The 25,600-nt window shown below is 36.6% G+C and overlaps 4 protein-coding genes and 1 pseudogene across 5 annotated transcripts; 1 reads left to right on the top strand and 4 right to left on the bottom strand.

The window, feature by feature from the left end:
- Positions 1-267: 267 nt before the first annotated feature.
- Positions 268-2,918, top strand: LOC120128088 (transcription termination factor MTERF5, chloroplastic-like). Of its 2 annotated transcripts, none has more exons than XM_039145874.1 (4): positions 268-546; positions 1,060-1,109; positions 1,277-1,492; positions 1,585-2,918. In XM_039145874.1, exons 1-4 carry the CDS (start codon positions 413-415, stop codon positions 2,658-2,660), a joined length of 1,476 nt encoding a protein of 491 aa, XP_039001805.1. In that variant the 5' UTR covers positions 268-412; the 3' UTR covers positions 2,661-2,918. The 2 variants fall into 2 exon arrangements, with proteins under 2 accessions (XP_039001805.1, XP_039001804.1); XM_039145873.1 differs by having other exon boundaries at positions 1,021-1,109.
- A 153-nt stretch (positions 2,919-3,071) lies between these two features.
- LOC120128090 (NAC domain-containing protein 6-like) lies at positions 3,072-4,375 on the bottom strand. The gene is made up of 4 exons (XM_039145875.1): positions 4,321-4,375; positions 4,089-4,290; positions 3,749-4,017; positions 3,072-3,568 (listed from the first exon to the last, which is right to left on the bottom strand). The coding sequence occupies exons 2-4, from the start codon at positions 4,270-4,272 to the stop codon at positions 3,161-3,163; spliced, it is 861 nt and encodes a 286-aa protein (XP_039001806.1). The 5' UTR covers positions 4,273-4,290; positions 4,321-4,375; the 3' UTR covers positions 3,072-3,160.
- A 2,809-nt stretch (positions 4,376-7,184) lies between these two features.
- Positions 7,185-9,198, bottom strand: LOC120128008 (cytokinin riboside 5'-monophosphate phosphoribohydrolase LOG5-like). The gene is made up of 7 exons (XM_039145793.1): positions 8,878-9,198; positions 8,663-8,760; positions 8,496-8,526; positions 8,262-8,361; positions 8,102-8,172; positions 7,836-7,979; positions 7,185-7,575 (listed from the first exon to the last, which is right to left on the bottom strand). The coding sequence occupies exons 1-7, from the start codon at positions 8,995-8,997 to the stop codon at positions 7,465-7,467; spliced, it is 675 nt and encodes a 224-aa protein (XP_039001724.1). The 5' UTR covers positions 8,998-9,198; the 3' UTR covers positions 7,185-7,464.
- A 1,159-nt stretch (positions 9,199-10,357) lies between these two features.
- On the bottom strand, positions 10,358-11,672 carry LOC120128154 (signal recognition particle 43 kDa protein, chloroplastic). The gene has a single exon (XM_039145910.1). It carries the CDS (start codon positions 11,614-11,616, stop codon positions 10,495-10,497), a length of 1,122 nt encoding a protein of 373 aa, XP_039001841.1. The 5' UTR covers positions 11,617-11,672; the 3' UTR covers positions 10,358-10,494.
- A 542-nt stretch (positions 11,673-12,214) lies between these two features.
- LOC120128102 lies at positions 12,215-25,327 on the bottom strand (annotated as a pseudogene).
- Between the last annotated feature and the right edge of the window lie 273 nt (positions 25,328-25,600).

The following is a 25,600-nucleotide window of genomic DNA, read 5'->3' as shown; positions in this document are numbered from 1 at the left end:
TCACATGCCCATAGAAGCATTCTTATTTTTGTGGCCTCCATCCTCCTTACGTGATCCTTCTTGATTGCCCAACATTCTGATCCATACAGCAACGCTGGTCTTATTGACATTCTATAAAAATTTTCCTTAAGTTTTAGAGGCACATTCTTATCCCACAAAACTTCATTTTAGTGATAAAATTAAAAGTTTTTAAAATTTATTAATCAAATTAGGATTGGGAATAAAATTGGGTGTGGAATTTTATAGTTTATCGAATCAGTACCAAAATAAAACCCCCTACTTCCTTCTCCAAGCTCTCCCTCTCATCTCACTCACCCCGCCGTTCAACTCAGTCCTCTCTCTCAGTCGCTCACGGCTCCCACCTGACTCAGTCTTTGTCAGCCATTCACCCCGTTCCTTTTGTAATATCTCAATGTTACTCACTCCGCAGGCAGCCAGCTCTCAGCTTCCCATCGTCGACGTCGCAAGAAGAAACCTCTCAGCCTCCCAACGTCGGCGTCTCACTCGGCAAGCACCAATCATCTTTTCTTTGTATTCTAAAAATGGGTTAGTATTTTTTTAAGCAATCATATGTTCATTGTATTCTAAAATGGTTACTCTTCTTTCTTTTTTTTTTTAAATAAAAAAAACTTTGGTGCTAATATAGAATGGGATTGAGGAGATTTTGATATTTGTTTTGTGAAATTGTTAATAGCTGCTGTTTTTTTTAACTCTGTTTATACAATAAATTGATATTGCTAATATGGATTGAATTGGTTTCGTTGTATTCTATTTAAAAAAAATTGCCTTGCTTTGGGAAAAATTTAAGCTTTTGTTTTTTTTCTTTCTTTCAAGTCATTAGCCATAAAGGGAAATGATCAATGGTGATTGTTTCAAATGCATTTTTTTTTACTAAAGCTAATGTATTCTATGATATGGTCTGGTTTGCGTTGCTTTTTAATGGGTAAGATATTATTGCTCTAGTGACTTTTTGACGCTTCCTATATGCATGAGTAAATGATTAATTCAATTGATTGACAGATCTAATGTGCTAAAGAGAAAACATCCTTTTTCTTACAGGACTCAGATTCATTTCCCCTCGAAGTTCTTCCTCTGCAGAGCAAAGTTTGGTAAGCAATGTCTTTGGAGACTCAATACTGCGAACATCAACTAAGGACCTTTGGATATGATGTGGAACCCTGCCACAATGAATCCAAAGGAACCCTTGGAGATGTTACTTGCTTTTCAACCTCTCTTCCTCTATGGGGCACCAATGCTGACTTTTGTATAACGACAGCTGATTCCGAGTTAGATGGATCTTTCAGCTCAAGAGTGGTGCCTCCAACCCTGATAGCAGCAGAAAAAGAAGAAGCTAAGGCTGTTTTAACCTTGTTCTTCAAGAAGCAGGGTCTGAGCAATGCAGTTGCTGCGAGGATCATCAATAAATCAGACCTTTTCATTGACCACCTTGTGTCAAGGCTTCATTCTGTTCATAAATCTCGGTATCTCGTAGGTTCGATTGCAATGTTTTATTGTCTCTTTAACCGTCATCATTGTCAATTCTAATGGATTTATACTCCTGCTAATTTCTACTTGACATTTCAGGAAGAGAACTCACAACTCTTGAGATCAGGGATGCTCTTATTCCTTACCTTGAGTCTCTCCTTGAAGAGCATGGAAATATTCTGGCGGATGTGGTCGAAAATTTTCCAGATCCGCCTATTAAAGATAAACCTATAACACTGGAATCCCCGCCTGATTCCAAGAAGGTAAAAGCTGTATCTCGGGTTAGTGAGACGGGTCCTGCAGGGGAGCTCCGTCCTCAAGTCATCTACCTCATGGAGCTTGGCATGGATCTTGAGAAGATTAAGTTAATTACACGCAGATTCCCAGCTTTTGCCTACTACAGTCTGGAGGGGAAAATCAAACCTGTTGTTGAGTTCCTTCTTGAACTTGGCGTACCAAAGTCTGACATTCCCATCATTCTAGGTAAGAGGCCTCAACTTTGTGGAATCAGTCTCTCCGAAAATCTTATACCCACCATGACATTCTTAGAAAATTTGGGTGTTGACAAGAAACAGTGGGCAAAAGTAATATACCGGTTTCCTGCACTTCTCACTTATAGCAGGCAAAAATTTAATACAACTGTGGATTTCCTCTATGAAATGGGCCTTTCACCAGAGGATGTTGGTAAGATTCTAACACGCTCTCCAACCATAATAAGTTACAGTGTTGAGGACAAGCTACGCCCTACAGCTAAGTATTTCCGGTCATTGGGTGCTGATGTTGCTCTTCTTCTTTTACGTTGTCCACAGACATTTGGTCTTAGTATTGAGGCAAATCTGAAGCCGGTAACAGAATTTTTTATTGATAAAGGATATACTGTGAAGGAAATTGGGACTATGATTTCTAGATATGGAGCATTATATACTTTTAGCTTGGCAGACAACCTGATACCAAAATGGGATTTTTTTTTAACCATGGATTATTCAAAGTCGGAGCTTGTTAAATTTCCTCAATATTTTGGCTACAGCTTGGAGGAGAGAATTAAACCAAGGATTGCAGCTGTAAAGGAGTCTGGTGTAAAATTGCTGCTCAATCAGGTTTTGTCATTGTCGAGTCATGACTTTGAGAAGGCCTTAAAGAAGAAAATGAAGAAGCAGCTTACCGATCAAGTTTGACCAATCCATACAGAGAGTGTTGATGATACCGTGTGATTGCATTTTATCAAGAATGAGGCTTTTGCAGGTATTTTAAGAGTTCATTTTCTGACATCGATGGAGAAAAGCACAACAAGAAGGAAGAAAAGGTGTGCTTTTATCAGACTATATCCAACTTGAGATGCAACTCACGATTTGCTAAAAAAACTGTGGCTACAGCATCCACTTTCTTAGGAGTTGAACTTTTTTATTTATAACCTTGTCATATGTTTCTGTTCATGTTCTTGGTGCATTTCAACTCTCCCGGATATATTCCATTGTATGATGAAATGACATTTTGAGGTTTGGATATGATGTTAAGAGGAGCCATCATTACTTTCCATTCATGTTCTTAACATACATTTTGGTACTTATATATATATATATATATTGCATTGATCGGATCTTGTTGCAACCAAATGCAAAAAATTATGATTGATAAGAACCTAATTAAAGCTTATATACAACATCAGATCCTAGACTTAGAAATTCAGGATATTGGCAGCATAGGGTGTCAGATTTTGGAACCAAGGGCTATTTAGCTGAGTCCAAAACTGATCCTGGGTCCAGTCACTGAGCACTTTGGGTAGTTGAAGCTCTGCCAATTTTTCTTCGCCTAATGGTAATTGCAGAGATGCTGAAGAAACTTTGCTCTCCTTTGCTGATCTTTTCTCATCCACCATTGATTCTTCTTCAGTTTCTTTCCTGAAGACCACTTGGGGTACCAAATTTTGTTTTGGGGTGCAGAAAGAAATGGCCTCCATGGATGATAATGGTGATGATGAAGTAGATGTGCTGTTCATTGCTTTCAACTCTTCTTCCTTTGCTGCCCTTTGCTCCAGGACTTTTAAGGAAGTTGCTTTCCTATATATTTTGCACAATACTATGTCCTGCAAACATCAGATTCAGATACACTTGATAAACATGTCAGATAAAATGAGAATGACAACATCATTAATGACAAGTTTTTCAAACAAACAAGGTTTAATACAGTTGTTTCATACAACACATCTGGGAGACGATGTAAGTATTTAACACATAATGTCGGGAAATGGAAAAGATACATATACCTTGGGAAAGGAGCAAGCATCTGGGAGACGATACTCGTTCATGATCCAATCAGTCTTGCATCCTCGTAGGGCTCTCCCTTTGTAGAAAACAAGAGTCTTTTTTAGGCCAATGAGCCGCTTCGGATCCGATAAGCTCACAATATTCCGGTCGGAACCCGTGGCTTTCCAGAACCCATTTTTAGTTGTCCTATTAGGCCTCCTTCCATTACCATGCTTCCTGTCTATAGGCACAAAAAAATACCATTCCCTCTCTCCAGTCCTTGACAACCCTATCAAATAAACAAAAACATAAAATTTCCAATAATCGTTACTCAAAATAAATGAAAAATCATATGTATACCAGGCAAGTCCCAAGGATCATGGTGATAGATGTTGAGAAATCCAATTATATCATAACTCAACTTCTTGCCATAGATCATGTTTCTGAGGTAAAAATCCAGTAGTTCTTCCTCTGTTGGATGGAATCTGAAGCCAGGAAGTTGAAGCTCTGGGGTCATATCATCCATATTGAAATGGTAGCTCATAGTGATTACTGGTTGGTAACTTAGTATGACTAAACTATAACACTTGTATGGTTAATTATTTTCAGCTTGAAAGAAGCTATGTTTATATATGCATGCAAAAGACGGAGCCTTGGGGGATATTTATAAGGCTGTTGCTGGGCTGGACAGTGAGTGTATTGATCAAAAGACCAAGTCATCGCTGCAAGAAAGGGAAATTCAGATGGAACCCACACGTTAAAACACAATAAAGTCACCACTGACTAATCTTGTGAGAGGTTCATTTTCTGTCTTCTTGCTTCACTCACCCTCTTTTTCTCCTTTTACTTGGAAATTCATAAGCACCATGTTTTTCCAAGTAATTTCTGCCATATGATTAGATTCTTTGAAACAAATGAACTGATATTGCTGCAACGTGAACTGGTCTTTAAGCATACCTTTATTTGAATCGGTCGTAATAACTATTTCTCTATAAAAAAACCATCTTTATTGTTTTCAAAAATTATTACTGATAATTTAATTTAAATGAAATATCAATTTCATCGTTATGAATTTCGTGGTTTTGATGGGAAATGATCACGTGGTATAATCTTAATATATAGTTAAAAAAAGATGTTACTAGTTTTGTTTTTATTTAAATAAAAAAGCTGGTAAAAATTATCGAAAACATTATTTCTACCGGTTTTGTTATTATTAGGCGTTTTATCGGTTTTGTTATTTTTTCTATCGGTTTTATTATTTTTTCTATCGGTTTTGTTATTGTTGGGCACTTTATCGGAAATTTTAAAAAACATTGATGTTTTATGTTGAAATAATAAATATTTTAAGTAATTATTTTACCGATTTTATTATTTAAATAATAACAAAACCGATAACATATTTTTTCAATTGTATATTTAGTGTGTCACATTGTAGAAATTCATCATTTTGATAGACACTTTAACTTAGAAGTCCTTGTTTGGATTAATGATGATAGTAGCAGTACGTCCACGTTCCATCCATCGACTTTAACGAATTTAATACTAGTAAAACTATTCTTTTATAAATTAATAAACCATGAACACTAATGTTAGAATTTTTTTTTAAAATTTAATGTTATACCAAGTTTGTTTTGTATTAAAGATTTAATTAATTAGTAAATTTATTTAAATAAATTATCTATTTTAAATGATTTTTTAATACACAGTGTAGAAACAAACAGAACAACTAGACACTGTGCAAAAATAGTCTTCATCCAAAGTACTACTCTGAAACATAGATGCATTAGTATTGATTATCACAAATAATAATAAATAAATATTGTAACATAATAAAATTATTATATCACGAAAATTATCGTTCTAAAAGTAATTTCGTTTGAATTGATATAATCACAAAAATTAATATTACTTAAATGCCATTATTCATTTTAAAAAATAGATTAAAAAAAGAAAAATAGAAGGAATTTAGCATATCAAATGAAGAACAAAAATCTTCCTCTTATACGAGAAAAAGTAGGGACGGCTGTATAGAGAGAGTGGGAGGGACTCTCAGACCTCTTAAAATTTGTCTAAGAACAGTATGTCTTTATCAGTCTCAATTTTTTAGATTAAATACATCATGAATCTATTGTTTAAGATACTTTATTCCTTCAAATATTTGATCTTAATCACTCTCAAAGTTCTCAACAATTGAATAATGAATCATAAAGTTTGTCGTAAAGGGATCACTCAAATCTCAGGTTATGAACTCATTTATAGCATGTTAATGTCTAACTCAAATGACTGTTACTTTTATTTTAAAAAAAGAACGGGTTTGAAACATAATGAATAGTCAGATAATCATTCTATAACTTTTAATAGTCGAGAGATCAACAAAGCAACTCCCTATAGAGTGACTATTTTGTAACTTTTAATAGTCAAGAAACTCAACAAAACAATCTTATGATCGGAGGACCATTTGTGTATTTATATTATATTTAATTAAAAATGAAACTGTTTGCTTTAAATTTGAAAACCGTCGTTAAACTCTCAAACCATTGAAATCATCGAGTTTGAAACCGACGGTATTTAAAAGTAGGTTGTTCATATCTATAATTATAAATAGTGTATCATGTTTATTTTTAAATTGTTAGTTAAGAGCATTTCATAATTCGGAGGTCTTCTACGGAAGCTGCTCTCAACCTGGTGTTGGGGGCAGCCTACTATCTTACCTCCCCCTTACCCCATTATATATGGGAACAAGGGACAACCATTTATTTAGTTAAGAGTATTATTATAAAAGAAAAGTGTAAAAATAGCGTGATAATATTAATATGTCTGATAATTATTATTTTGTTAATAATTTCGTTAATGTTAATAAAATAACAGTAATGAATATTGTCTCTAAAAATTAATAATTTTTCAAATTCCATGCACTCAAAATAATTATATAAATAGGACTCAAATAACATTTTTAAATTAAAATACATTAACCGTCCTTTAAAAATTTCAACAATTAAATAATTTAAAATTGTTATTGTACTTACATTACTAACAAAACGTTCAGCGTCCTACTGGAATATGAAATAAACAGTTTGACATTTTTCAGACATTGCAGGTTGTTTCACAGGCAATATGAAATGAAAGAATGGTTGTTTCAGAAGTCAAAAGGCTAGCTTAGTAATTCACCATAATCATATATATCACCATGCAGTTGATAAAAAAAAAAGAGTCCCTGGCTGCAATTGAGGTGGAGACAGTAGACTGCAGTAGGAGGGGTATTGCAGTATGAAATTCTCTGATCCCGTCCCAACTAAAAACAAACATTTGTAAAGAGGCCTCATATTGTCCACTAAAACCACAAGTTCCAACTTCAATCAAATGATGGAAATATATATTCACTCACCATGAAAGGAACTAGCTTGTACAACTTCCATCAAAGTAACGCAAGCTCTTGGTTTACAAGATAAAGCTGCTATTCATTAGATTTCTACCTATATATTGTACATGGTTTTAGGGTGGATAGGATACCAAAATACAGCTTAAATGTCCAAATAATGAACTTAGCTTACCTCTTTTAACACCAAACCCACTTCTGTCATCTGTCTTCTTTATCTCCTTGTCATTCAAATCTTACCAAATTGTAAATGGCATGGTAGGTGTACATGACCAGAGTAAAAAGCTAAGACTAAGAGCCTAAAACATCTTTTTCCCCACCTTTTTTTTGGTTTCCTTTTTTGTTTTCGTGTCTTCTCCTTTATAGAGTGATCTCAGTCTCTAAAGTAATAGCAGTGAAAGCCAGCTGTTGCTGCTTCTCAGCGTCCCAACTTGCCCTGGCAACGACTCCATCATGCAGAGGCACGTACTCCTAATCAAAACAAAAACACTCCTAACTTTTACAACCGCATAAGACACAGTAAAAATAAGACACCAATATTATAATAATCTCAGAAAGATTGCTTGTCTAAACCTCCAGATTGTCTATTCCGTATATGAACCTATATATCATTGTTGAGCAAACAAAGCTTTGATGACAATAATGAATCAACCCCAGTTAATGTTACACTGATTCAAAGCATCGAATCCTATATATCTGAAGCAAACCAATACTTTAAAAAGGTAACTTACCGCAAGCTTCTGAACCAGTTCTTTAGCATTTGGTGCAGAGACAAAGATATGGCGTTGGGAAGGTTTGATAAAGCCATCATCCACGGCTTTGTCGATGAAAGTAAGTAAATAGTTATAATAGCCGTCAACATTAAGCAAACCCACCTGTTGGAAAAAAAGAAAAGAAAAAGAGAGACAGGTTAGGTTACAACTTTCAAAACAGAGGCATATCTTCTTCATTTTCTGGATATTGGCAACAAAAATATTAAGCAAATCATTTTGCTTACAGGCTTGTCATGGATACCCAACTGAGCCCAAGTTATGACTTCCAATAACTCCTCCAAAGTTCCATAGCCACCTGAAATCGAAACAATAAAGCAAAACTAGCACTCTATGGATATGTTTTGGAACAAAAGTTGCTTGTTATGCATAAGAGTGAGATGGGACCTGGTAAGGCTATGAAACAATCAGAATGGCTGGCCATTTCTGCCTTCATTAGGCGCACGTCGGCTACTAGCCTCACTTCCCCAACAGTCTCACCACATATCTATGGCTCCACAATCAATGAAACATTCTCAAATCATCATTTAAGAGCCAGAGATTCAAATTCTAAAATAAAATTGAAAAGGTGCAAACTTTAAAATCAAGAGCACTCATAGAAGGAAAGTAATCGATTTGCACCTCTTTGCTCATCAGAGTTCTTGGAATGATACTGTTAAATGGTCCGTACAGTAGGAACACATGATACCCAGAAAAGATAAATAAGCACATTTTTATCAAAACCAAGAAACTGAAGTGAGTTAGTATTGTTTAATGATATAATATTGAATAGTGAGTTGTGAGTATACCCAAGAACATTGCCTCCACCATGGTGAACAGCTTGTAAAACCAAACCCATCAACCCGCTACTCCCTCCTCCATAAACAAGGTCCAACTTTCTTGACACCTTTCATAAACAACCCAAAACCCCATAAACTAAACACTAGAAAAAGCAAAGAACAACAAACTCATATAAAAAGGAGTAGGCTTTAGAGAGTTGTATAGGAAATGTTTTTGAGTGTACCGATTCTTTGGCTAATTCAATAGCAGCATCTCTATAACATTTCCTCTTGCCACTACTGCTCCCGCAAAACACACATACTCTCTTGAATCTTGATTTCACAACTTTCCCTTCCAGTTCCATATCTCCAAAGATTCTAGTCAAGTTTCCCTTATTTGCTTACTCTTATACTAAGGTGGGCTCTAGAGAGTGATAGATGGTGCATTGGTGCAAGCAAGCTCTTTTGCTTCACTTTGGACAAAGTGGCTATGAAACAGGCTACGGCCCCCTATTTATAAATAGACTCCCACCAAAGAAAATTGACTCTTCTTGTCAAAATCTTACTTTTAACTAAATACAAAAAGTTTAATTTAGTGTATACATATTTTAAAATTTATTGCTATGCAAAAAACATATTAATAAAATAAAAACAATACATGCAATAACCATGCTATAGTATCCAACTAACAGCTCAATCATGACGCAAGAAATATGTAAAGTGTAGTAAGTTATATTATCATTGATGCCCTGCATTTTTCCACAGAAAACCATTTTCCACTCTCAATCATAAAATTTACGCGTGATGTTATGACATTTTTTTTATCATTGGTTTCTGATAATTTTGACAACTTCATCCTAGATCATTCCCCAGGGAAGAGCTGTATTTGCAGCTATGGGATCCATTTTTATTCATTGCAAAAGAGCAAAAAAATCTGATTTTGCTGCTAACAGCATTTATTTATTTTCCAGACTAAAAGCAGATGCAAAGCAATCTCTTGCAAGCAAATGCTCTTTCAGGGCATCAGGTATTCCCCTCGAAAGCATCTTCCATTACCCAAGTAATGCAACAGCACGCTTTCAGGATACAATTGCAATCTACAAATTCTTCTTTCACAGAAATTAACTTCTCAACCCCCCCTCCGGCGAACAGTTGAACAGAAAATAGTATAAATAACACTCACTGCATTAAATAGAGTGTAAGGGTTACATAATATCCATAATCATCAGTTTGAAAAATAAAATTTAAAAAAAGCATGGAGATTATATCATCATGCCTTAACTGTAAGTCGTTTGTAAATTGAAATGCAGACTTTTGCTCACTTGAAATCTGTTTTAATTGTCTTGAAATCGCACCAAGGGAAGGGCATTGGTAAGGTTGAAGGAAAGGAAATATATATATGGGAGTTGGCCATAGTTGGGGTTGGGGAAGAATGAGTGGTAAAGTTTTGGTCATTTTCTTTTAGGGACTAGATTGGAGGCTCCTTCCATTGCATTTGCCATTAACCATTAGCTCATTAGCTCTGTTTCTCAGCTCATCTACTACTTTCCTAATTACTGCTTTGTGACATCTTCCTGCAACCTTAATTACAAGATGTTTCCAGCAAAAACATGACATGATATTGAATGTAATTTTCACTTAACTGAAAACATCTCTTTCATTGCCATATAAGTAGAATCTTCCAATAATTGCTTATCTTAATCTTTGAGCTCTTTCAACAGTTTAGACATGCAAATAATATCCATTATAGGACCAATGGCTGACGTCCCATTTTTCAATCAAAACAGTCGTAATTAAGAGAAGGAAATTACAAGACCAAAAATCCAATCGTCTACACTTTGATTTCACAGCCACCGTTTACATCAATCCAAACTCGGCTGCTGGTTCTTGAAAGGCGCCTCGACCTGTCCTGCTTCAAACTCCTTTACCAAATCAGTGTCCACGTTCTCCTCCGGCTCCCAAGTGGCCTCCTCCATATCCACCCATTTCACAAGGTACTCGTTGTTTCCATCGTCCCCCATTCGTTTCCCCAAAACTGCCTCCGCGACTGCATACTCCAGCCCTGCCTCAAAGTCACTCGACAAATCCTCACCCACAAACCTTGCTTTAACCCACTCATTATCGCTACCGTCTTTCCATCTCACCAAATACTCCAAGTTTTCACCTTTCCCTCTCTTCTCCAATATCTCCTCCACCTCTGCATACTCATATATCGACTCTTCTAACACCTTTATCACACTTTCAAGCCCCAATCTTCTCCCAAATTGCATTGGGTTCCCTTTTGGGGTCACCTTCAGAATCTCTTTTGCTAAAGCTAATGGTGTCAAACCCCTGTCGTCTTCCACTTCAGGATCTGCCCCGAGATCCAACAAAAGCTTAGCCACACCAGGCTTTATATACCCTGCTGCCATATGAAGAGCCGTTAACCCGCCAGCATTATCACGATGGTCAATATCAGCTCCGGCTTCAGCTAGGATCTTAACGCAGGGCTCCGAGCCAAGACCGGACACAAAGAGGAGCGCTGTTCTGCCATCTTTGTCTACAGCATCCACGTCGCGCCAATCTTCCTCTGCTGCTAAAAGTTGAGCCAAGGCCTTGTCGTCAGCTTTCTTAGCCGCTGTCCACCATGGGGTCTCGTATTCAGCCACCACATCCTCGGCTATAAAATCTTGTGGAACCCATGAAGGGTCGTGACCGTCTTTCCACTCTATCAAGTATTCCATCCCCTTCCCACCGGGGAGAGCTCTGCTGCCGATGATTTTGCTGACTTCACCGTAGGATTCATCGCCGATGCTTGCTTCAACTGTGTTCCCTGTTTCTTGGTTTTGAACAGCAAATAGAGCAAAATTCTTGTTGGCCTTGGAGAGGATTGTTGGCTTGGGAAAGAAGCAGAGGCTTTGGGGAGTGATAGAATTAGAGAGTGGGAGTTTTGGTTTTGATGAAAGGAGTTGCGTTAGAGTTTGGTTTACATAGAGAGTTTCCATGTTGCCTGAAGAGTTAGAGAAGCAGAAACTGAAGTGGCATCGGTGACATGTTGAGGGAAGGAGAGATATTGGGATAAGAAACGCTATCCATTTTCTTTGATTTGCTGCCTTTGTCGTCCACCAAATTTTCTTTCTTCACCCATGGGTTGCCAAAATATTGCAATTTGGGCTAAATTTTGTCGTTTCGGATTGGGCTTCTTGGATTTCCCTTTTAATTGTTGGATATGGGGGAGGAGGTGTTATTACACAAGATATGCCATGCATTAGTAGATTGTTAGGTCTTTGATACTGTTTTGTACAATGTAGTTTTCAAAAACGATTTTTTTATTTAAAAAAAAGGTGCCTACACTCTCCAATAGCATGTTCCAGATCCTGAATCATACATAAAATAAGACCCAAAACTTCTGACAATCATTGAAAGCCCTTGTACAAAAACACGTGGAATTAAGACATCTAATGAAACTAGAAGAAACGTGTCATTGATTGAATCGGTGGCTACCTTCCGGAAATGCTAAATCCCGTACACAAATGATTTACCACGGGTGTTTTAAATTTTTTTATATGGTACAATGTTGCTTCAATGAATTAAGGCAAGAACCCGTGTTTTGCTCGGAATATGCGGATCTTTAGCTTATATGCCAATAATAGTTCCTATATAGATCATGTAAGCATGAATTATACCAACAGTAACGATATCTCTGAAGAAGCGTCGAACGATGATTAATCAAGTTGTTATACTTGATACTTTGATAGTTTGTCTTTCACGGGTGGCTCCAGAGCAGACATGCATTGGTCCCATACTCCATTCCTAAGCATCTGCAACAACATTTCTCAACCGACTCGGTGAATGAAATATGCTATAACTACTGCAATATAAATCATCAACCAATTCTCAAGTCCCCTTGTTTATTACATGAACAAAAAGGTGAATAGAAAATGAATTTCCAGTCATACGAATGCACTAAACATGTATTAGAGCAAATTGTGTATAACCATGCAAGACCTATGAGGAAACTACCCACCTGTTTATAACCATGCAAGAGCTGGCAAACTTCACTATGCAGTTCTTCTCCCTTTATCTCCTGCAGGCATAGAGCAGTGTCAACTTCAAACTTCAGTTTAACATAAACAACCTTCAAAAACAACTAATAATTGCATCCTTACATGCCAGCTTGCAATAGCTTTGCACACAAAAACAAGTGAACTCAGAGCCCCAGATGGATTCGTCCGGACCTGAAAAAGTTCAGTATCATCAAAGCACGAATTAGATTACTGATTCAACTGTTAATGACAATTATTACAGAACAGATGCATACCATTGCACAGAGACCTCGGAAGGCATCTTCTTTCTCAATATCATCATGTATCCTGCCACAAATTGTTTGTCAGATGATGGACATAAAGACAATGCTAAGAAAGTAATACCATATGTACTAAATGCACCCAACCATGAGAAAGATAAACTAATACTTACATAGACAAAGCAATGCACCATGATTGCATGAAATGCTCCATGTGTGGTGATACAACATCTGGACAGACCCATGCAAGCCTACCTAGTGTAATTGCACTATTTTCAACAAGTGACTTGTTGAGGCCCTGCTAATCATACACAGGAACAAATGGGTAAACACATCGTAATGCTTATATGGGCATGCAAGCCAACAAACTTCACTAACTGAAAGGGAAGATTACCTCCCCATGCTGAAGGATTGGAACCAAACATGAGATCACTGTCATTACAACTGGTGAAATTTCTTGACGAAGCTGAAATTAAAGTCAAAGTCCGTTATAGCATTAAGGTGCCAACTCATGAAGGCAAGTCAACAAAATCATATAACTAATCTAATTTTATTAAACAAAAGAATGAAGAGCTCAAATACCTTAATAGCTAGTTCCCCTATGGCCCAACATGCATTGTTAGCTACTGCAATTGTTTCCTTTAACTTGGGAGTGTTCTGCATGGACATATTCTATGTAAAACTATAAAGACGGCAAACTGATATTTGGAATTCCAAAATGAGACCTTACCAATTGGTTAACTGCAACTTCAAGAAACTCAGACAACCGAGGATGCAAATGAACTGGACAAACCTAATAAATTTCAACATATGAATAAAGTGGATCAGCTGGGACCATGTTAGAGGCTTATATATTAAGAGCTTTACAAGCTTAATGTCACAAGTATCCCCCTTATCATGGCAAAAGAGGAAAGGATGAAATTATAAATCAGCCTAGAGCTCTGAACAATAAAAGCAGGTGGGTTCATTTTTAACTTACTTTTGCAAGGTCCCCAAGAAGAGCAAAGGCACTCTGTCGCACCTCAGAAGCATCATCCATGCAGCATTGAAGAAGCAGGTCCCTCAAATTGCTCTGTGCAACCTGCATATAAGGTCTATGTGAACAACACAAACATACCAGTTCACATTATAATATAGCATGTTTAACTAAACAATAATTCAATGGTTAATGAGAATATCATGTTTGCAGCATCAATATCTGGAAGAAATGGACAAATAATCAAAACCTAGGTATGATAAAAACTAATTCACAAATCCAGAGAGGAGGTAAAAAGATGGGGGGAAAAAAGGTAATAGGGAGTAAGTCAGTTCCTCTAATATTTTTCCAGTCACTGATCAGTCATTCAGCCAACACCCATCAATGGGCTCTGCAATAACCCCATCGATAAACAGTGATAATATCTAGCAATTAGCTTCACATGAATTTCTCATTAAATAGAATCTTCTCACTCAGGATCGTATGTCTTTTCATTGAGAGAAAAGGAGAAAGAAAGTACCAAACTCTCTATTCCACTATGAAGGCCTTCCATAAGTCCAGAGAGCAAATCAAGGGAGCATACAATAAACTCCTTATCATACTGCACCCCAGCTGAAGCAGGATCAACCTGCAACAGAAATTCTCATCAATGTCTTCAAAAAACTATAAATATGTGATATGTCAGGGGAAAAAAGGTTGTTGGAGTATCATTATTATGCAAATAGAAAAGTATGCTGCACAACAGATGATGTGGAGAAGAGTATCACAACAGTAAATTGCTTTAAGGTAAGATTCCAAAGATAGTGATTGTAGTTAACTTTCAGGCTGATTCATCATTGTAGTTAACTTTATGGCTGATTTATCAGATGAACTAGTGATTTTGACAACAGCAATATGAAAAATAAAATCAGCCGCTGGATATATTTGAAATTACGTATACATGCTCTTGATTTCTCTCAATATCTATTCTATCAAAAAAAAAAATTCTCTCAATATCTACAGTATCCTTACAGTTAATGCAAATACGGTAGAAATAGCACAAGTTGAAAGAGTTGTACTTAATATGCAATAAAAATGTAATTTTACATGTATTGACTAAACATCTACACATCAAAAACTAACACACGGCACCTATCACTGATAAAATTAGCCAGATGATGGAAGAGAAACAAGTCACTCTATAAAGAAGGCACCAGTCAATATGCTTCTTAATTGAAGAGATCAATCACATTGAGTACAAAATATAGAGAAGTATTTGCCAACCATGAAGGATAGAGAGCAGAAATTAAAAATAAAATAAAATTGAAAAACAAAGTCAACATATTGTTGATTTGTAGAGAATTAACAGTCAGTGTATAAAAACCTTGGCCAACTGTTGAGTCTGGATAATATTTATGCACCTCTGGAATACAGGCTGAGCAAATTGAGAGAATCCAGGACCCAATGCCTGAAAAACTAAATACATTAATCCTAATGGTAAATCTAAAACTTCAGTACAGACATCATCTTGTTTAAAAATATAGCAAATTTATTAACCAAGGGATTACAAGAAAAAGTAGAAGGCCACAATATAACTGCTAATATCAGTATATTGATGAATACAACTTAGATATGCATATAACTAAAGTAATATATCCTAATAATAATTTTTAAAAAAAATTAAGGTTCTCAGCTGCATGCACTTTCATTTTAAAAGAATTAAGCACACTGATTGTTTGTACACACTTCCAATTTTTAGTAACCCATCTTCCAAATTGTGATATGAAGAAGAACAAATGAGTAGATACATTATGAAGGAGGTGATTCTCAGCAATAACTACATTATGAAGGGAGACCTGGTTCAGATGCTCAATGAGTAGATAACACAACCTACAGATGAGGCTAGGAAATAACAGACATCTATTTTTGAGAATCACCTCCAGCAGCCCATAAACATATTCAGAATCACGTGTTTGCAATTTTATAAAGCTTATAATGTGGAAGTGTCAAGTTTAGTGCTCTTCAGTATCATATTCTACAGGCCCCCAAAATCGAGATTACTATCACTTTTTCCACTTGTAGATGCAGTTTGTTTTTACTGCAGTATGTATTAAAACTCTTAGCAGAAGAAACAGTGGCTTGGCATAGCCGGGACAATTTGAATACAACCATCTCCATAGCAGCCTGGAGTCTCTTTACTAAAGATCACTAGATGTATTCAGTAACATCAGAGCAAGAAAAAACATGAAAAACTAAAAACAGATTACAATATCAAGGTTAAAGGATTAGTCCACCACATCTCCCCTCCCAAAAGAAATAAATAAATAAAAAGGTGACAGAACACTTAACTGACCTGTGCTATGGACGTGAAGCACTCAAGCAGTGGAAAGAGATCTTTGTCAGAATTTGAAACCTGCTGCCACTTTGCAATGAGTGGTGGCATCAGAATTTCAAGATAAACAGGCTGTAAAGGATAAAGCCAGTCAATGGAGAGCATCATCTAACCACAAACAAATATACCCACCAAAAAATGCAATAGCTTTTAGGCAAAACAAGACACTAATACACATTATAAGGAAGAGATAAAAAAAGTGTGATGAACATTGCTATCATCTATGCAATAGCATACCAATATACCTTATTCAATTTCTCTCCAACAGCATCTGCTAGAGTTCCAATAGCATCATAAACAATTCTGAGATTCCGTCTCTGTAACAGTAATGCACATGTAAATAAGCAAGAAATTTTGTTCAATGGTGAAGCATATGACAAGAGTAAAGAAACCAACAGTGTCAGGTGTCATAAGTCATAATTGCAACACAAAAGATATTATTATAATGTAGAGGTCTAGAAAGTTGCCAACAATTATTAATTTTATTTCAATTAGAAGTTTAATTTATTTTAGGAGATAAAGTTTAATTTATTTATATTGTATGATTAGGACTAAGTTTCTAAAGAGATAAGATAAAGTTTAAGAGATAAAAGTTAGGAAGAAAAGAAACCTAGTAGGACTCTTAACTTTTAATCTATGGCCTATAATAACAAGGTATGTTTACTATTTACTCTTTTTTCAATGAGAATTTTGATTAGAAAATTTCTTTTTCTTCTCTCAATTTCTTCTTCCTTTTTTATTCTCTAAATTTCTCACAAGAGATAAACAAACAACCTGATACTTGCCAAAAGCGCACATAAGATGCTGTAAAATCACTTCCAACCTTGGTGCCATCTCTTCGGCAGCCTCCTGCAAAATAAATAAAACAATGTTAATATCAATAATAATTTAAATCCTGAAATCAACAAATCTTGCAGCAAGTTCATAACAACCTCTTCAAGTGTTGCAAAAGCAGAGCAAGCAGCCTCTTGCACCGCTTGTTAGTATCCAATATTCTTCGCAGGAGACCCATAAGAACTGCATCAAATTGCTCAACACCATTCTGAAATAAATGAAATACTGGAGTCTCAAATACATAATCCAATCAAGTTCTATGTGCCAAGAACAATAAATGAGAGGAATAAGAACTAAAACAATAAACTATTTTGTTGGCTATGGTACGTTGGCGGCTAATAGTGTGGAGGAGAAACAACTGATGGATCAGATTTCATCCGTTACCTGAACAATGTATTTGCCAAATCGAGAAAGTGTCCAACAAGAAATGCTCCTTATGAGTGCAAACTTATCATCTAAAAGGGGAATTAGCAATGCCACAATCTGCACATATGAATATGTTTTTCTATCAATGCAACAACAAGCATGACAAACAAGAATAAAGTAAAAGCATTGCTAAAAGCAACAATTATAAATTATGAGCACAAATTGATCTAAGGAAAACAGATAAATCATACATAAGCACCATTATTCTTCACCCTACAATTAAACTCGGAACTTTGTGCATCAGTACAAAACAACAAGTATTACCTGAGATAAATAAGGATAAAGACCATTAATGCAACCTTCAGCAATTGCACCAAGAACCAAAACAGCAGCTTCTCTATCTTTCCAGGCTTCATCACCACTAGCAGATAACTTGGCCTGCAGATACTCAAGTAAGAACACGTAATCGAACAGCTCAACACCAAAAGAAATTTTTTGATGCAACTCCTATTAAAAGTCAACTGACTTTCGATATCACTATTTTCTATAATTAAGTTTCATGCGCACATGAAGCAAAATTTTGGCATTCATAGCAGCAACATTTGTGATTCAAGCTAGCATATCAATATCATAGCAAATTACTTGAAGTTTGTAGATTCTTAAGCAAGAAACAACATGATAATATGAAATTCTCAAGTAACAAACTGACTAACTGAATTAACATCTTTTGGCCAAGATGAACACAGAATGCAACATGCCCCTATTGGATGACAGATGACCATACGTGAATAATAGGCATCAAAGTAGGAAGAATTTCATCTCCAAACACATTTGATAGAACATCTAGGGCTGCTGCACTGCATTTCCGTAAGTTCCATATGTTGTACGAGTCATCATCCTGTATCAAATTTATTATGCAGGAAACATATTTCAAAATGAAGATTTTCCTGAAACTAACAAACACCTAGCTTAGAACTTAGCATGTTAGTAGGCTCTGATTGATTGCAAGTGAGAAAAACTTACATCATCTTCTGCATCATCAGAACCATGAAGTCGTGATGTATGAAATCGAGGTTTTAGATCCTAAAGAGGAAATGACATATGAGAAAACATTAGGAACCCCATTCAACAAGACATAATGCAGATATGCGACAAATCAAGAAAACTGAGGGAAGAAAACAAATTATATTAACCTGATCTCTGTCTGGAAGAGACCCATCTTCCTACAGCAATGAATGAATCCAAGTAAATTATCAATTACATTTGCCAATTCTGATAATCTGAAAGCAAAAGATAATAAGACATAACCTCAGCATCTACAAGTGACTCATCATCAGCAGCATAAACCATGTTTGACAACAAAATCTACAAAAATGTATCAGATACATGAAAAGTAAGAACAGAATTATTGTAAATGACTCTGCAAAAAGAAAATGGGAAAATGAAACTGAAAATATGAAACACAGCAAAGTATAGCATACCGGAATTAGATGTGGCAAATATTCTCTCAAATTCTCATATGGTAACTGAGCATCACAATATGCAGACCTGCCAATCACAATCAACATTGAAACATAAACATTTAGCCAGGGGAAAGGGTTAAAGCTAGTAAATTAAATCTATGGCCTTCATTTCTGTCCATGAACAAATTATTGATAACTACATTTCAATTTACAACATAAATAGAACATAGAGGCAGACACACAAGGGTACGCAGACCTCCAACACTTCAACATATTTAACTCACATTATGTGACAAAAACAGGGGGGAGAAAAATGTTTAGAGAAAAAAAAAGAGGTTTGATTTCCAGAGTCATTGCTTCTCAATATGCCAAAGCAATAAAAAAATGGTTTTAGAAGACCTCTTAGTCTACATAGAAGACAGTTAGTCATGGAATGCACAAAGTAGAAAGTTACCAAAATTCATAACAGAAAGGATTAAAAATATGTTGGCTAATGGTTAAATATCCAAATTATTGATAACTACACTTCAATTTACAACATAAATAGAACATAGAGGCAGACACACAAGGGTACGCAGACCTCCAACACTTCAACATATTTAACTCACATTATGTGACAAAAACAGGGGGGAGAAAAATGTTTAGAGAAAAAAAGAGGTTTGATTTCCAGAGTCATTGCTTCTCAATATGCCAAAGCAACAAAAAAAATGGTTTTAGAAGACCTCTTAGTCTACATAGAAGACAGTTAGTCATGGAATGCACAAAGTAGAAAGTTACCAAAATTCACATGCTTCAAGTGCCACTTCATCATCAGTGTCTTTATTGACTTGCAATATATATTCAATTACATTCTTCAAATGTGGCTGAGAAATAGTGAAAATCACATCAGGGAATAGAAAAAATTAGGCAAGAGAACCACATAGACTAACAACAATTAAGAAAGTATTTCAGAAAACTAAACTAATAAACAAAATGTACTGACCTCTAGAAAAGATGGATGGAGTTCAATTAACTGAACAAATGCTCCACAAACCTGATCATTTGCCCCCCCAAAAAAACATATATTTAAATAAGCTCAGGCTTAGAAGAAACAAGACTGCATTCTACGATCATCACTAACAATACTAAAAATTTGCAAATTTCATGCAGAAGAAAATTTAGTTGGAGACAACAATTTTTACACATTTTCTATTTAATACATATGCGCGGTTTTCAGCAAGATTATGATCTCATGAAAACAATAACCTATCACCATGAACATCAAAGACTAGTTTAAAAACATATCGAACTCCAATACTGCTTTTTCTAGGTCAATGGTGACAAAAAATCAGAAAAGATGAATGTAGGCCTTTGCCTGCTTGTTCTGGACAGATACAGGAGTTCTGTTTCAAAGTTACAGTGTAGGCCTTTGCAATGTTGGCTTCCCCCTCCAGTTGATTTTTTAAGATGAATGTGGATGGGGCTGTAAGGTTTGACGGGTTGGCAGGAGGAATCGGAGGTATTTTAAGAGACTGGAGGCCTCATTAAAAACTCTCTTCGTATTCGTTCACATACTAAGAAGTATGTTAACGAACATTGGAAGGAAGAAAAGATTACCTCAAAGTTTATTAATAATAATACCCAATACAAAGATAACACCGGAATATCCTCCTATGGTGATATACACCATTACAACAACACCTTAACCTCATATAACCTCATCCAAAGTCACAATCGAATCACCTTATTTCTAATTACACCTCCATCAATAGGATTAAAACAACGCAAGAGAACATAATATAAATGAGAAGCAACACCTACAACCATATAAACTAAATCAAACCACAATTGGAGAGACGAGATCTAATGAGATTCGTCTTCTTCAGGAGCCCAAGAGTTTGGCTTGAATGAAGGCTCTATCTCATGCACCATGATCTTGAAGGAGTTGCCACCAACCTTCAATTCCTACGTCGCATCAATTCTCACACCAGCCTTTGCGAGACTTGAATTTTTGCCCGATCAAAGGATGATGGTGACTGACAACTTTCATCAATTGCTAGCGACTGACCCCAACTATCAGCAATGTTCTTGAAAGTATCCCAATTCCATGCGTGAAACGGAACACCCTCGCAAACTAACCATACTCGGCGACACTCCATTACTAAACTCTCTGACCAAGCTTCGACTATGGAGAACCACTCTGTGAGAGTCTCTGATTTATCGTTCTTCACACTTCTCAATGAAGCAGAGTCTTCGAAAATCATTAATACCGCATTTCCAGCAGCTCTCATTAAGAAGAAGCCAGTGAGGCCCTTCGCATGCATTTGTCTAGCGAGATGACCGATTTTGATAAAGTCTTTGCACCACCCCACTAGACAATTGCTCAACACCTCAAGTTTTTCTTCATCTATAATGCCTTAAACTTTATAATGATTCTTGCTTGAATCATCTTCCATCCCGGACTTGTGGAGAACACCTGTCGAAGACTTTCTCCAATAGGAATGACGAGGTTTGAATTTAGCGAAAAAAACACCAATTTTGCTGTCGTCGATATAAGAGCCATTCATTTTCGAGGTTGCTTTCCTTGCTTCTTTGATTGAAGCGAAGCGAATGAAACCAAAGCGAACTCCTTTTGAATTTCTTTTATTTGGAATAAAAGCATCAAGTACCCGACCGTGGGAGCAAAATAAAGATCCAAATCTCTTCCAATGGATCTTTTCTGGTAAATTTTCAACTCCTTGGTTCCCTCGAGGACACCATCTAGTGCAGGTTTTCCATCGCAAAACCCAGATTTACTAGACACATGAATACTAGGAGATGCTACAGAAGCTGAATTTGGCATTGGCAGTACTGGAGGAACAAGATCACATCCATACTTGTCTAAACCATCAGAAGCTGTAACTATTCCTCTTTTAACAACAAGATTCTTCCTTGCCATTTCAATGTGCAGAAAAGACTTCAACTTAGCATCAAAAACCATTTTCTGAAAGGCATCCTTGGCAGCAACTGCAAAATCTGCATTTGAGAATAGAGCGAAACCCTTAGGCTTTTCTCCCTTGTAGCTCACTTGCGAAGCTTCAAAACCTGGAAGCCATCTCAGTAGATTCTGCAGCTCTCTCTCTTTGACATCTTCAGGCAGACCCATAATGAAGATCGTACGAACCTCGTCATGATGAGAAGGGTGAGATGACGGAGAAGACGCAGCTGCAGAGGGCGGAGGAGCTTGGACTGGAGGTCTCTGCTGGAGAAAAATTCCAGCACCCGACATGGGATTATTAACTGATTTTTCTGCACCTTCTGGAGAATCTCTCAGGCAACTGGAATTTCGAATGGTTCAATTATTGAATGGGACGTTCCTTGAACTTCCAAAAAAACTTAGGTCTGAATTTTCCTTAAACCAGAATGAGAGTCAAGGTTTACACATCAAAACAGCCATGCTTTAACCAACTCGGTACATGACATAGTCCATGGCGCGCGCCCGACGGTGGTGAATGTAGTGACTGCCGGCGAAGAAGAGAAGGGTGGAGGTGATGAAGAGAGTCCAACAGGTAGAAACTTGAAACTGAGGAAAGATGAAACTACGTAGTTGTCTTTCAACCAAACCCTCAGAAATGGATTAGATCGGGAGAACAACTTGACAGACCCATGGCTTGTTTTGTTTTTGACAAACGATCGAAGACTGATTCACAGAGATTGGCAACGAGTCTGGACGCTCGTATAGAAGGGATTTATCCACATGTACGGCGAGCCCAGTGGTAAACCAGAGAACTGGCGACGGACGGCGACGAAAATCGGTGAAAACCGGTGTTTAGATCTACGCCGATAGACTGACTTTCTCGTAAAACGAACCTCAAAAATGGAATCAGAGTGAGGAGACGAGCATCTTGAGGAAAAAAGGCGGCGAACGGATGACGGAGTATGGCGGCGGACGGCGGTCGGCGGACGGTGATGATTAACGTCGGCGGACGACGATGGTAAAGATGAAATGATGGATGAAAATAAAATCACCTTGAACAAGCTTCTCTCACTAGGTTTGAAATTCTCTAGTGACTTTTTTTGAAAGTGTTGGTCCTGGCCCTCCACCATTAGCTGAATTGAAAGCCATTAAAAAAGGCATCGAGATCTTTCTCTCTTCAGTTTGGGCTCCTGAGGGTAGACTGATTGTAGAAAGTGACTGCAAATCTGCAGTGGAGTTGATTCAATCACCTTCTACTGCTCCTACTTTCTTTAGTACTCTAGTAAAGGATATTGAGTCCCTTGTATCAGCTAAGGCGTCTATAGTTAGGTTGATTCCAAGGGGTTGTAACTGGGAGGCTGATAAATTAGCAAATGAGGGGATTGGGTGATTGTAAGGGTACTTTTATAAGATGTTCTTTGTGTTTTTTTAGATCTGATGTATTCGCTGTATTAATTAAGTCTTATGTATTCTGTTTTATTAATAAATTGAGGTACTCTTTTCCTCCTTCCGCTAGTCGTTTCTTTCCTTCGGGAAAGGGACTACTATGAGGGAGGTTTTTTAATGAGGCCTCCTATTTTTATCAAAAAAAAAAGAAAAGCGATTCATACCAATATCTTATACACATAGGAAACTTGAGAACATTAAGAAATACTTGCAGCAGATTATGCGTTCCATTCAAAAGACAAAATTATAACTTCAAATAAGAATACAAGAGGAAAAATAGAATATTTACCAATTTCCGCACTTCTGCAGCAGGGTCATTAGCAAGGACAAACAAACCCTGAAGGTATTTATCCATAGATGTATATAAGGCCTGCAAAGATATTAATGTATAATATCAGGTATTGCCCCAAAAGCATCAGAATGATTTCACTACGATTAAGAATGCAAATTTTCAAGTAAACTTACAGAAGGCATCAACATAATGTATTCGTTTACAGAACCCAATGAAAACTTTCTCAGAGAAGCATGTGGAGACTGAAAAAACTGCTCATAGAAAAGGAGGAAAAAAACACATAATTAGCAACAACAAAAGAGAATTAATGTATGTATGATGGGATTTTAATGTAAGGAACTGCCTTTCACCTGAAAAAATCGAGGAAGAAATAAGTTGATAGGCCTTTCAGCTAATCCAGGAACATCTGAATCCAGCACTTGTGGTGTATCCTCGCAGATCTGTGTTAGAAAACAATGGTTGATTAATTACTTGTAATTAGCATGGTAAAGACTTAGTATCATCAAAATGTGTATTTTCAAAGGGAAGATTTTTCAGCTAGATTAGAAGTTTGATCCTAGGACTGCAGTCAGACCACTGACAATGCTTGTTTATATGCAAGGGAATCTAGTTCTAAAAGGCCAAACAATCATCTGCTAGATGCTACAGATTTTAAGGCATACAATCTTCAGGTGATAATGCTGAATGTTTTCTCATAACTCATGGAATAAATTACAGTCGCATGTTTTATTAATTTAATTTACTCATCCAAAATTTTATGGTTTAGACTGTAAAAGTATTACAAAACCATTATTTTGCATTGGATGAAGTAAAAGGAAGCTTCTCAATAGTAACACATGACAACTTCCATTCTACATGACAGAAATCATAAGATTACTCATTGCAAACCTTTGACAATGCATCCATAGCACCTTCCATGTGATTTAGGTCGCCACTATCCAAGCAATTGACTAGTGCTTGCAACAGCTCAGGCCACCCCAAAATTCCCTCTAGTTGAACAACCACGGCTACAATAGTTCCAACTGTGGACCTAATATGTTTATCTGCTGCTCCTAAACAGGGTAACAATTCTGACTTTATATATTGCTGGTGTGCAGGGCTTATTAACTTATATGCAATTTTGAGATTATTTTTCAGCAGTAGACCAGCTGCTTGTCGAATCTCTCCTGATTTTCCCTGCAAAAAAAATTCAAGAATGAAAAAGCGTCTCCATTAGCACATGAAAGTAAACATGTGTTTGTAATATATCCAAAGGCAAGGACATCAATTTATTGAACTAGACACCAATATATGGGCAAAACTACATCATACTTGATAGGTTTGATCAAGAAACATAAATCCAATCAGTATCCATAATCCAGTTCCTCAAGAAACACGAAAATCTAAACAGGAAAGAAAATTATACTAAAGTAGTTGAAGCAAACCTCGGCTCGAGCAAGGATAAAAACGAGATAGTTGTTGAAATCAGGGAACTGAGAGTAGTGCTGAAGCTTTTGCCAAATCTGAGACTTATCAGAAGAAGAATAAGGAGATATTTGTTGCTCCAGTAGTCCACAGATCTCCTTCAGCCCTTCTTCTTGTGGCTGCCACGAGACACTCCCAGCCGCCGCCATTCTGTTAATCGGATAATTCAAATAGAATTTAAACTCTTTTATATCAGTTCCTATCGATAAATTTTCAAAGACAACGAACTTTATGTACAAGCAGCACTTCAGGGAATTTCCCAAGTACTTCGGACAAGTTGACAGAAGAAAAGAGGAGACGAAGACCAGGGAAGTTTGCTTATATAGCAGCACAAGAATAATAAATACTGTAGAAACAATATTTGGGACTCATTGTCTTGCAAAATCTCAAGTTTTTGGGTTTCCTCTGGTTTTCCCCTTGGGCCCAAGGGTCTGCAATATTATAGAAAACCCAAAGTAGGCGTTAGCATTTCACTCGCACTTTGTTGGGCTTAAATGTAGCAAGTTTTAGTGACAAAGGCGGAGACGATCAACAAG

The sequence above is a fragment of the Hibiscus syriacus genome, unplaced genomic scaffold (assembly GCF_006381635.1).
Source record: "Hibiscus syriacus cultivar Baekdansim isolate YM2019G1 unplaced genomic scaffold, ASM638163v2 tig00110474_pilon, whole genome shotgun sequence".
Classification (NCBI taxonomy): domain Eukaryota; kingdom Viridiplantae; phylum Streptophyta; class Magnoliopsida; order Malvales; family Malvaceae; genus Hibiscus; species Hibiscus syriacus.
This window is presented reverse-complemented; position numbering and strand designations above follow the sequence as displayed.

Coding starts and splice junctions, on each gene's coding strand:
- LOC120128088 (XM_039145873.1), top strand. CDS start 413: ATGTTACTCACTCCGCAGGCAGCCAGCTCTCAGCTTCCCATCGTCGAC. Junction 1,110..1,276: donor CCTCTGCAGAGCAAAGTTTG/GTAAGCAATGTC, acceptor GTATAACGACAG/CTGATTCCGAGTTAGATGGA. Junction 1,493..1,584: donor TAAATCTCGGTATCTCGTAG/GTTCGATTGCAA, acceptor TTGACATTTCAG/GAAGAGAACTCACAACTCTT.
- LOC120128090 (XM_039145875.1), bottom strand. CDS start 4,272: ATGAGCTACCATTTCAATATGGATGATATGACCCCAGAGCTTCAACTT. Junction 4,018..4,088: donor TGATCCTTGGGACTTGCCTG/GTATACATATGA, acceptor TTTATTTGATAG/GGTTGTCAAGGACTGGAGAG. Junction 3,569..3,748: donor ATGCTTGCTCCTTTCCCAAG/GTATATGTATCT, acceptor TGATGTTTGCAG/GACATAGTATTGTGCAAAAT.
- LOC120128008 (XM_039145793.1), bottom strand. CDS start 8,997: ATGGAACTGGAAGGGAAAGTTGTGAAATCAAGATTCAAGAGAGTATGT. Junction 8,527..8,662: donor GGTGGAGGCAATGTTCTTGG/GTATACTCACAA, acceptor ACCATTTAACAG/TATCATTCCAAGAACTCTGA. Junction 8,362..8,495: donor GAACTCTGATGAGCAAAGAG/GTGCAAATCGAT, acceptor GTGGAGCCATAG/ATATGTGGTGAGACTGTTGG.
- LOC120128154 (XM_039145910.1), bottom strand. CDS start 11,616: ATGGAAACTCTCTATGTAAACCAAACTCTAACGCAACTCCTTTCATCA.